Source organism: Pelophylax lessonae (genome assembly GCF_965119305.1).
Source record: "Pelophylax lessonae genome assembly, chromosome: 5".
Lineage (NCBI taxonomy): Eukaryota > Metazoa > Chordata > Amphibia > Anura > Ranidae > Pelophylax > Pelophylax lessonae.
In genome coordinates this window covers 516,334,017-516,346,911 of record NC_138772.1, presented here as the reverse complement: position 1 = coordinate 516,346,911, position 12,895 = coordinate 516,334,017, and the positions used below count along the sequence as shown (strand labels likewise).

At 44.0% G+C, this 12,895-nt stretch overlaps 1 protein-coding gene across 1 annotated transcript in view; it reads left to right on the top strand.

The window, feature by feature from the left end:
• The first annotated feature begins 375 nt into the window (after positions 1-375).
• Positions 376-12,895, top strand: part of ANXA13 (annexin A13) — a 66,400-nt gene continuing 53,880 nt past the window's right edge. The window contains exon 1 of the mRNA XM_082257943.1: positions 376-459. Within this exon, the coding sequence (XP_082114069.1) occupies positions 445-459 (15 nt within the window). The 5' untranslated portion in view covers positions 376-444. The remainder of the gene's footprint in view (positions 460-12,895) is intronic.

Genomic DNA, 12,895 nt, shown 5'->3' with positions numbered 1-12,895 from the left:
CCTTAGGGCCCTTTCCAACGAATGCGCTTTTGCCTTCCCCTTTTGGATAGAGCTCCGCTTTAAGTAGGTATAGTAAAATTTCAACTGATAATGAGCAATTGTAGCAGAAAGAAAATGCAAATTTAGGAAAGAATCCATTATTTCTACAACTAAGGCTGAATTACAAAAGGTTTCTGTAGGTAACTCTCTAAATAGAAAAAAAAATCCAGTTTCATAATCAAATTTACTCACACTTTTGTTTGTTCTTTGAACTGTCACAATACTATGTCCTGGAGATCATCCTGAATAGTCATAACTGATAGGCCACCAAAACTATGTAAAGAGGCCAAGCAGATAATAAGAGGAGTTACTTATTAATCTCGCCCATCCAATAAAACTGGACTGTAAAATTTCCTTACAGACAAAGCAGCAAACGCCTAGACAGACTGCACTACCCCGGCCGACATGGGCAACTTCCATGTAAGACCTTTAAATACATTGTAAACTATTTTTTAACGCTTAAAACTTTGTTGTGGTCACTATCTTTATCTATATGTTACCATTATAGGCGTTATTTTAACCTCTAAAAAATCTTTGTGGTTCTTTATATGTGAATTTATTCAAATGACTGCTTGGTTAGTTATCACATTTATTATTTAATTGGGTAGAACTCTTGCCTTTGTGCTGATGTGTTTTAGGACCACGGCATCTTTTCAATTTGCTGCCACGTCTCTCCTCTACTCATTACTATGAGGTGGTGTATTCATATTCATTGTACGGGGACCACTCTCTATTCTCTATCATAAGCATTCATTGTTATTTGGTTGTTAAAGGGTGTCTGTGGGGTCTACAGAGTGCCCACCGATTTACTTTTACCAAATTAGGCTGTTTTATGGCAGATGGGTTGTGCTTGGATAGCCTTACAGGCTAAAAGATAAAAATATATCCACTTGGTGAAAGTTCTCCTTTATCCTCTATCTATCTATCTATCTATCTATCTATCTATCTATCTATCTATCTATCTATCTATCTATCTATCTATCTATCTATCTATCTATCTATCTATCTATCTATCTATCTATCTATCTATCTATCTATCTATCTATCTATCTGTCTATCTGTCTATCTGTCTATCTGTCTGTCTGTCTGTCTGTCTGTCTGTCTATCTATCTATCTGTCTGTCTGTCTGTCTATCTATCTATCTATCTATCTATCTATCTATCTATCTATCTATCTATCTATCTATCTATCTATCTATCTATCTATCTATCTATCTATCTATACAATATACACTATAGTACCAAAAGTATTGGGACGCCTGCCTTTACACGCACATGAACGTTAATGGCATCCCAGCCTTAGTCCGTAGGGTTCAATATTGAGTTGGCCCACCCTTTGCAGCTATAACAGCTTCAACTCTTCTGGGAAGGCTGTCCACAAGGTTTAGGAGTGTATCTATGGGAATGTTTGATTATTCTTCCAGAAGCGCATTTGTGAGGTCAGGCACTGATGTTGGAGAGAAGGCCTGGCTTGCAGTCTCTGCTCGAATTCAGCCGAAAGGAGTTCTATTGGGTTGTGGTCAGGACTCATTCATCCATGTCTTTATGGACCTTGCTTTGTGCACTGGTCCAAATCATTTGGTGTATTATGGTGTTGTTTTTCAGGGGTTGGGCTTGGCTTCTTAGCAGGGCCGGATTAAGAGCATCATGGGCTTGGTGCTGAGGATTTTGAAGGGCCTTAAGGGCCGTGATTTGGCATGCACCCAGAGGAGGAAGGGTGCAGCCATGCATGCCTAATTCCACATGGGATGCTGTCTCTGAAGCCCATAAACACATCCATGCATCGGCAACTGTCCCTCCTTGTCCGGCCTTCGTGCTGTGTGGGGAGGTTCTGAGGGAGCTGCCTGGGGAAGCGAGCATAGAAGCCAGACTTCTGTGTTTACAAGTGACAGAAGAGCGGTAACAGTGAATATGGCCAACCTGGGGCCTATATAAAGGTAGGGGCCTGGAGCTGCAGCTCCAATAGCCCCTACGTTAATCTGGCCCTGCTTCTTAGTCCCAGTGAAGGGAACTCTTAAGGCGTCAGCATATCAAGACATTTTGGACAATTTCATGCTCCTAAATTTGTGGGAACAATTTGGGGATGGTCCCTTCCTGTTCCAACAGGACTGTGCACCAGTGCACAAAGCAAGGTCCATAAAGAGATGGATGAGCGAGTCTGGACCTCAACCTGATAGAACACCTTTGGGATGAATTAGAGTGCAATCTGTGAGCCAGGCCTTCTCTCCAACATCAGAGCCTGACCTCACAAATGCGCTTCTGGAAGAATAGTCATACATCCCCATAGACACACTCCTAAACCGTGTGGACAGCCTTCCCAGAAGAGTTGAAGCTGTTATAGCTGTAAAGGGTGGGCCAACTCAATATTGAACCCTACGGACTAAGACTGGGATGTCATTAAAGTTCATGTGTGTGTAAAAGCAGGCGTCCCAATACTTTTGGTAATGTAGTGTAAATATATAATAATAAGCAAAGTTTATACAAATCAACAATGTCTTTTTATGGAATTTTTAATCAACAGCAGCAGGAAACTTTATGAAGTTTGTTAAAATGAACAGATAATTTGATTCTGGCCCATTAGAAATGGGCGCTAAAAACGTTAATTTAATTAAATTGCTGGCTTGATAGTATTTATTGCCATCATAATTTAATATTTATTGCTGTAATATTAGGACTTTGAGCTGAAGTTTAGGGTAGGTTTAGATTTAAGGCAGCCCATAGATGATTCATTCTTTTTTCTTTCAACTATCGGGTTGAAGGAAAAAAAAAGGACTTGATTCCCCCACCCACACATTCGATGTGGATGGGTAAATCCTCCCGCTTTGTCTTTGTAGTCTGACAGAGGGGAGACTTCCCCGCCATCAGATTACAGAATATGCTGATCAAAACTGCCAGCTACAGCCGGCGGTGCTAAATGAGCAGAAATTAACCAACAGGGTGGTTGTGTGTAAGACGATTGGTAGATTGTCTTCTGTACAACTACTCTTCCCATACATTGATTTAAATTCAGCTGGCCCCTGCCGAACTGGCCACATTTTAATCCATGTGTGGCTGGCTTAAGAATTGGATTTAGGTAAAGGACAAAAAAAATAAAAAATGTGTATTCTGATAATGCATGTACTAATACTATTCATTGATGAATTCCTTTTTTTTTTTTTTTATTTCACATGGCTTTTTAAGATTTTTTAGGGCTTGGAGCAAGATTTAACTGTGGGGGAGTGCTTACAAAATGTAATTTTTTTCTATATTTTACTGATATAAATTCAAATTTTACATATACATTGATATACTGTTAGATTTAATGCACTGAGGGTATCCAGAACTAGAGTGAATTCCAAACTGGTAGACTAAAATAGGCAATTTTGTACAGGAGAAAGTCACGTCTTTTGTCTCCCTCGCAACACAATGCCTTGTGCATGTAGACAACTGCTTGGTAATGACAGTGGTAGAGGTAGCTATGGGCTCTTGGATATTGTTACAAATCGTCCGCAATAAACAGGAATGTGTGTCCTCTACAATCACAAGTATTCTTGCCTGGCTTTTGCCTTGGATGCTTAAGAATCTCATTTGAAAGCAGTCTCTTTTTTTTGGTTGTCTGGTCTGTTTTCTCGGTAATGTTATATTGGGCAAGAAATTAACCACTTGCCGACCGCCACAAGTAGATATACTGCGGCGGTCAGCCCCTCACAGGCAAAGTAACGTAAATAAACGTCACTAGCCTGTGAGGCTCTGGGGAGCGAGCGAGCGCGCGCCGCCGGAGACGCGCTCCCGCGCGGTCACGGACCCCCGCTCGCGTGACCGGCGGACCCGATGTCCACCGGTCACTCTGCGATCGTCGGTGCAGAGGGAGAAAGTCAGGCGGCTAGTGTAAACAAGCCGCCTGTCATTCTCTTCTCCCCTGTGTAGAAACACTGATCATACGGTTCTACTATGTAGGACCGTTGATCATTGTTCCTACAGCACAAGCCACAGCCAATCACAGTTAGAATCACGCCCCTAGGGACACACACAGCCCCTCCCTCTCAAATAAAGTTAACCCCTTCACTACCAGTGTATTTTTGCAGTAACAGTGCATATGTATAGCACTGATTACTGCAGTAATGTCACTGGTAACCCCAAAAGTGTCAAAAATGTCAGTCAAGGGTCCGATCTGTCCGCCCTAATGTCGCAGTACCGCAAAAAAAAATCGCAGATCGCCGCCATTACGCGTTAAAAAAAAAAACAACAAAAATGACAAAAATCTTTCCCTTAGTTAGTAAACGCGATAACTTTTGCGCAAACCAATCAAAATACGCTTTTTGCAATTTTTTTTACCAAACATATGTAGCATAAAACAAATTGCCCGAAAATGTTAAAAAATTTAGATTTTTACATTTTTTTGGGGGGAATTTCATATAAATAAAATGTGAAAAATATTGTTATTTTGTTTATAGCGCATGATCAAAAAATCGCACAGGTGATCAAATACCACCAAAAGAAAGCTCTGTTTGTGGGAAAAAAAGGACGTCAAATTTGTTTAAGTACAGCGTCGCACGACCGCGCAATTGTCCGTTAAAATCACGCAGTGCCGAATCGCAAAATACCCCCTGGTCAGGAAGGGGGTAAAATCTTCCGGGGCTTAAGTGGTTAACATTGTGTTAAAGCGTATCTTCACCCTCTGAAAAGATTTCCCTCCAATCCACCCCTCCTCCCTTCCCCTACATGAATAGCGCTGTCTTCTTTTTTTTTTTTTTACCTTTTTTTAGTAAAAAATGTGCAGCCCCCAAGCATGTAGGCAAATTATGTGCACAGTGTTTGCTGTGCCTCTTGGGATTTGCATGCTACATATCCCAAGAGGCATCCCAAGAGTGATTTGGAGGCACGTTGGCTGAAAGCGGAAGAGACGATGGGCCTCCCAATGTCACAAGCAACAGGGTGGTGCAAGACCAAATTATGGCAGAAGACAAAAGGATCTCAGCAGGGCAACACTGGATATTCTGGGTGGGTGAGTATCTATAATGTGCACAACGGACTACCCTGTAAGCAGGGGTAAAAAAAAAAAAAATGGTGGGTCGGGTGAAGACCTGTAGGCAGGTGAAACCCAAAAGTTTCAGAGCTACAATAGTAAATGGTTAAGACAACTTCTGACAATTAGTATGAATGGGTGTGTTTTTAAGTGGAACTTAACCACTTGCCGACCGCTCACTCGAGCTCTACTGTGGCAAAGTGGTTAGTTATCGTCCAGCGACGTAGACCTACGTCGCTGGACTCCTCCCCTTGCGCGCCGCCGGAGGCTCGCTCCCACTGTATTCATTCACAGCAGGAGTCGGGCCAGGGGAGGAGCGGCGATCGCCGCTGCTCTTCCCCGATCGTTGGGGAATTGAGTTTGGAGATCCGCCCGCTTGTGTAAACAAAGCGGGCGGATCTCCTAAGTGACAGGCAGTGACAGATTGCAGGGTTCAGCATAGCTCAACCTGCGATCTGTCCCTGTGTCACTCAGTCACCTCCCCCCACACACGTTAGTAACCGCCAGGCATACATTAACCCCTCCCTCTCCAATAAAATTAACCCCTTCCCTGCCAGTGTCATTTTTACAGTAACAGTGCATATTTATAGCACTGATTACTGTAGTAATGTCACTGGTACCCCCAAAAGTTTCAAAAATGTCAGTCAAGGGTCCGATCTGTCCGCTGCAATGTCGCAGTCCTGCAAAAAAAATCGCAGATCGCCGCCATTACTCGTTAAAAAAAAAAAACACTAAAAATGACAGAAATCTTTCCCTTAGTTAGTAAACGCAATAACTTTTGCGCAAACCAATCAAAATACGCTTATTGTGATTTTTTTTTTTACCAAACATAGGTAGCAGAAAACAAATTGGCCAAAAATTTAAAAAAAATTTTGATTTTTTAATTTTTTTGGGGGGGAATTTCATATAAAAAATGTGAAAAATATTCTTATTTTTTCAAAATTTACGCTTTTTTTGTTTATAGCACAAAAAGTAAAAATCGCACAGGTGATCAAATACCACCAAAAGAAAGCTCTGTTTGTGGGAAAAAAAGGGCGTAAATTTCGTTTGGGTACGGCGCCGCACGACTGCGCAATTGTCCGTTAAAGTCACACAGTGCCGAATCACAAAAAGTGGCCTGGACGTAAGACAGCAAAATCCTCCGGTGGTAAAGTGGTTAAAGTGGAACTGTAGCAGGGTGCAGTGGCATAATATGCAAGTATGTATAGCATTATGGCAGAGTTACTAGTTGCCACTAGTATTGCCTGTAACCTCTCTGCAGCTGATCTTTTACTGACTTACAATGTCTTGTCCTGGACTATGTTTTTGCATTAAAGCTGCCATTTTGGGGCAGGGCATGTGTTTTTATGCCAACCTCAGTACAACCAACCTGCCCATAGATGGGTCGAAATTTGGCAGGCTCCTGCTGAACCGTCCGAATTTCAATCTGTCTAGAAACGATTTGCTTAAATTTTGAAAACAGCAAACAAAAGGGTAAATAAATGCTGTACATTGGTATAAAGGTAGCAGTAGCTGCAGAAACCACTCTTAAACCCTGCCCGTTGTCACCTCATTATAGTCCAGTAGTAGTGGTGGTTCCCAACCTGTGTGCCATGACATGCAAACAAAAGGGTAAATAAATGCTGTACATTGGTATAAAGGTAGCAGTAGCTGCAGAAACCAGTCTTGAACCCTGCCCGTTGTCACCTCATTATAGTCCAGTAGTAGTGGTGGTTCCCAACCTGTGTGCCATGACATAACAGGTGACGTGCCACCTGTTTACTACATACCAACCATTTTTTTCTCTCTGCCATCCATTCAACATTGGTTAATGCCATTCTTAATGCCGGTGGGGTATGAGGGTATGAAGTCCACTTATCCCCCCCCCCCCCCATGTGGAGGGATCTATACTGGACTCTACCATGCCCTCTACCCTGTTTGTTCCTCCTCTGTCCCAAAGCAGACATGGGAACTACATAGTAGCATGGATGGGAACTTAAAGTAGAACTGTGGATAGGCTATGGACATTTGAATATTTACATATTCTTAACAAGTAGTAAATTAGCTTTAAACAAGCCACCCCTGACCGGTGTAGCTGAAACCGCTGTAGAAATTTATCCTCAAAACTGGCAGCAGAAGCTATCTAGTTTTACTGCCACTGTAATAATGGCCAACCCATTTATGGCTCCAGTTATTAGATAAAATAAATCTTTGATCAAGGAGGGAGTGCACTTGATCAGATATCAGACACATATCAGAGGGTGAAACAGATGGGACGCATAGTGTTATTAGCAATAGACAGTTTAACGACAGATGGAGCAGGTGCAGACAGGGGTATGATGAAAAATGATATGTACAATAATATGTATGCACAAGGGATGGGTACAAAATATTGATCCAGGACATCTGTAAAAATGCTGGGACTGGCCCTAATAGCAAAGAAAGTTTGGTTTTAGTTTTAGTTTAGGGTGGGGCTTAATAACTCATCAGGCCTCCCCTTATATCAGGGAACCTGGCAAGGGGTCCCTTCATACACCAGTGCAAACATGGCATGATAAGCCCTGCAATTTAGCACAGCATACAGCATAAAATAAAGCAAATACCTTTCTAAATATTGAAACTTCTGGGATCTGAATACCAGGAATTCTTAATGGCCACATTATATATGGCCATTATGTGTAGCCAGGGCCAGGACAAGGGGTGGGCAGGAGGAGTGGCTGCCCTTGCCATTGTGCCATCATGTGAGGTGGAGGGGGCACTGTGAGTAGATAGTAGAAGAGTAAATGTGTTGGGAGGGGGAATGTAGGGGGTGGCAGGGGGTAAGAATAGTTCTAGCAGGGGACATTTGGGTCGAAGTGCTGGGAGTGGTGATTTCGGGGGATTTGTGTTGGGATGGGAGAAGAGGATGTTTGCTAGTGGGGGGGGGGGGGCTTGTGCTAGAGGTCATATGGTAGTGGGGGGGGGCATTTTTTTGGGGGGGGGGGGAATTTGTGCTAGTAAGGATGAATGAAGAGTATTTGTGCTAAGAAGGGAAAATTTGGGGGGGGGGGGAGTATTTAAGCTGGGAGGGGGAATTTGGAGTGGCGAGGGGGGAGGGGATGTGTATTTGGAGGGAAAATTAAAGGGTTGTGGATGTGTGCAAGGAGGGTGTTTTTTTTTTTTTTTTTTGGGGGGGGGGGGCGATTTTTGTTAGAGGGTTGAGGGATGAAGTGCTGGGAGGGGACATTTCAGCAGGGGGGTGGATTTGTCCTGGGAGGAGGGGGAATCTATGCTTGGGGGTACGCATGTAGAATTGTGTTAAATTTTGGGGGGAATTTTTACTAACATATAATACTCATACATCTTGGGGGGGGGGGGGGGCACTGTTTGGAATGTTCGCCCTGCGCTCTAGATGACCTTGTCCTGGCACTGTGTGTAGCGGCCTTGAGAAAAACTGCTACACACGGTCTGTATTCAAACTGGCATTATAACCCATATACAATTTCAGAGAGCTGAAGCCCTCCTTTCTAATTCACCTGCTCCCAATAAATTAAAAAAATAAAATTAAATTAAAAAAAAGATCTTGGTACAAGCTGCTGTATGCTGCAGTTTTAGGCCCCATTCACACCTGAGCATTCCAGAAAAACGTGACAAAACGCACATTGCGCTTGCAGTGCCATTAATACCTAATGGGGAAAACTGCTATTAATGCTTAACAGCACCTTTAATGTGGCTAGCAGACACGCCATTAATCCTTAATAGCACCCCAAACGTGGCTAGCAGACACGCCATTAATCCTTAATAGCACCCCAAAGTGGCTAGCAGACACGCCATTAATCCTTAATAGCACCCCAAACGTGGCTAGCAGACATACCATTAATCCTTAATGGCACCCTAAACGTGGCTAGCAGACACGCCATTAATCCTTAATGGCACCCCAAACGTGGCTAGCAGACACGCCATTAATCCTTAATAGCACCCCAAAGTGGCTAGCAGACACGCCATTAATCCTTAACGGCACCCCAAACGTGGCTAGCAGACACGCCATTAATCCTTAATAGCACCCCAAACGTGGCTAGCAGACACGCCATTAATCCTTAATAGCACCCCAAAAATGGCTAGCAGACACGCCATTAATCCTTAATAGCACCCCAAACGTGGCTAGCAGACACGCCATTAATCCTTAATAGCACCCCAAACGTGGCTAGCAGACATGCCATTAATCCTTAATAGCACCCCAAAAATGGCTAGCAGACACGCCATTAATCCTTAATAGCACCCCAAACGTGGCTAGCAGACATGCCATTAATCCTTAATAGCACCCCAAACGTGGCTAGCAGACACGCCATTAATCCTTAATAGCACCCCAAACGTGGCTAGCAGACATGCCATTAATCCTTAATAGCACCCCAAACGTGGCTAGCAGACACGCCATTAATCCTTAATAGCACCCCAAACGTGGCTAGCAGACACGCCATTAATCCTTAATAGCACCCCAAACGTGGCTAGCAGACACGCCATTAATCCTTAATAGCACCCCAAAAATGGCTAGCAGACACGCCATTAATCCTTAATAGCACCCCAAACGTGGCTAGCAGACATACCATTAATCCTTAATGGCACCCTAAACGTGGCTAGCAAACACGCCATTAATCCTTAATGGCACCCCAAACGTGGCTAGCAGACACGCCATTAATCCTTAATAGCACCCCAAAGTGGCTAGCAGACACGCCATTAATCCTTAATGGCACCCCAAACGTGGCTAGCAGACATACCATTAATCCTTAATGGCACCCTAAACGTGGCTAGCAAACACGCCATTAATCCTTAATGGCACCCCAAACGTGGCTAGCAGACACGCCATTAATCCTTAATAGCACCCCAAAGTGGCTAGCAGACACGCCATTAATCCTTAATGGCACCCCAAACGTGGCTAGCAGACACGCCATTAATCCTTAATAGCACCCCAAACGTGGCTAGCAGACATGCCATTAATCCTTAATAGCACCCCAAACGTGGCTAGCAGACACACCATTAATCTTTAATAGCACCCTAAACGTGTCTAGCAGACACACATTTTGTCACGCAACAAAATGCGCGAAGAACAAGCCAAAATTGACAATAGGAAAACTTGCCAAGCTCTGCATCTGAAAACGGCGCAGGAGCTTCTTTGGTACATATGTCACACATAGGGCAGCCGACATCCAACTGAATAGTCTACCTATGCTGTTGCGTAAAAAAAAATGCCCAAAATGCGCATTAGCACAAAGTGCAGATGTGAATGAAGCCTGATACAGAAGTAAGTGTCGGCCTGTATAGGCCCCAAAAATGAGCCCACATGGGTTTACCTGACAGCTAAGAATGTAGTATTCGATTGCTTGAGGAACATTAGGCATTCACAGGTAACAGAAGTAAGTGTCGGCATGTATAGGCCCCAAAAATTACCCCACATGGGTTTAGAAGTACAGGAGTGAAGGAACAAAAGGATGAAACATGAGCTTGGCCTGTATTTGTACAAAGCAACAAAAAGAAAAGTCAGTGCAGTATTGCAGTTCTCTCTTGTTAAAAAAATCAAATAGAACTTTACCTTTGTGTAACAATACACTTTTCACTAATATAATAATGTTCCTTCTTTTTTTTCCCCCTGTCTTCTGATTGAGATCAATTAACCTACTTGTTCACCAAAGTCCGTAAAGTTATTTCAAAGTTTGCAATCCAGAGGGGTCAGCCGCCAGCCGCCAGCAGGGATTATACTAGTTATGTATTAATGATATCCATATTGTGTTGCATGAGATAAATGGTAGGAAAGTACGCTACTGACCACACAGAGAGACCAGACCTCTATGCTGGTTTATTACTCATGTTTGCATAAGATTAGCCTAATATGATCATTATTCCATAAACAGAGTTCAACTATGTACCCTGCGATAAGTGTATCAAGCTGACACTGAGGAGTATCACTCTCTACAGGTTATTTTGGAAAGTAGAAACAGTTTCAATGGCTCTGTAATATGTTCCGTTGGTTGGACAGCATGACTTGACTGCTAGTTTTATCCCAAACAAAAACAGACATTATGTTAAAGTAGTCAAATAGGTCTGATAGAAAGGTGGGTGGAACTTGATCCCCAGAATCAATGCAATAGATTGCGGTTGTGCCGTTGTGGTGCTAGCCCCTGAAGTAGCCGCTGATAGATTTGAGTCCTCTGCTCTTTCCTCTGCCCTAAACAGAGCCCCACTCCAACTGACACCAACAAATAACCTTGCCTGGGGAATCTCCCGGCAGCTTCACAAGAAAAATAAATACCAGCTGTGATAAATGGAAATACCCAGGTTGTATTGGAAGCAAGAAAACAGTAAAGCAATACAGCAGTTTAAACGGTTAATCAATAGGCACAGTGAATCAATATAATACAGACAAGTACCCTTTAAAGTGTGGCCACCTATGTCCTGCAGGGCTGAGGAAATAAACAATAGCTCTCCAACTGGGAGACCACTCCTTAAGTGAGACATGTAAGGATAAACAAGAGAGCAAACTGGCTAGCTCACTTGTAGGCCCTCAGTCAGGAGAGTCTAGGTTTTAGTCTGACAAATTAGTTAGATCCCCTGCAAACTAGTATGGCTAGCAGGATAAACCCTGATTATGACGCAGTCTGAAAACTGGTTCTTCTGTCGGCTTATTTGGGGTCCTTATGTTGGCGTGCATTGTAAGATGCTGTCCCTTTAAGATTTGGAATGAAGAGGATAGTTCGAAAACAGACCCCCGCAGACGAGGGCTCCTATCTGAGCTCTATGCCCACCTCCTGTCTGCTCAGGAGACCACAACGCCCACGTACACGGCTAAGTTGGAACGGGACCTGCACATCACGCTTGATGATGCGGACTGGATACAAATTTGGCAGGCTACCAAATCGGCATCCCCAAATATTGTTGCACTCAAAACTAACTACAAGGTCCTTACCAGATGGCATTTGGTCCCAACTAGGATCTCTAAATACGTACCTCAGTACTCACCTCGTTGCTTCTGGGGATGCGAATCTCCAGGTACCCACGCACATATATGGTGGGAATGCCCTGTGGTGCGAGCCTTCTGGTCCGAAGTATACAAAACCCTGTCTACCATGTTTGGCTCCTCTCTTGCCCCTGACCCGGCATCTGCACTCCTGAATCGCAAGCCACCCGACCTCACCCATAGTCAATTTAAACTCTACCTGCAGGTCACCACTGCAGCTAAACAAACCATTGCGAAAGCATGGAAAACCCCCACGCTCAGTCACCTGACTATGCTGAACAGAGTCACCCAAGCTATGCTACATGCTAAAACGGAAGCGATTTTGTTGGACAAACTGACCCCATACGAACGGCTCTGGAGGCCTTGGATTGACAATTGCCTGCCGCCAGGCCTTGACGATAGCCTTGTACTCACTTGATTTAGCGTCCTCATTACCAACCCTATATTCCCACCTGGGCCCCTATGGAGGTTCGAGACTCTCTCCGGGCACCTGCTCTTACCACCTCCCCACGACCCTCTCCTACTCATCCTGATTTCCTCCCAGCCCCGCCATCCCCCCCCCCCCCACCCGGCCTCCAGCACACCTCCATTTAGTGCTAGCCCTCTATGACGGAGCGCCGGGACGACCCCCTATATACAGTATGTGTCACATTGTTACTTGCTACTTGTTTGTTATATGCAGCCGTTTTGTATTTCTATGCGACTTGTACTATCAAGGCATGTACCTAATTGTGACGGGAGTCACTTTGGGCATGGGGGTTGTGGACCCCAAATTCCTTTAGAGAGGTCGGGGGGCACGATGCCCAGCCTTATGGGGCTCTCTTATGTTTAAGTCACCATGCATCTGTTATGGATGCAGGGTGACCAGGAGGGTGGTGAACACTG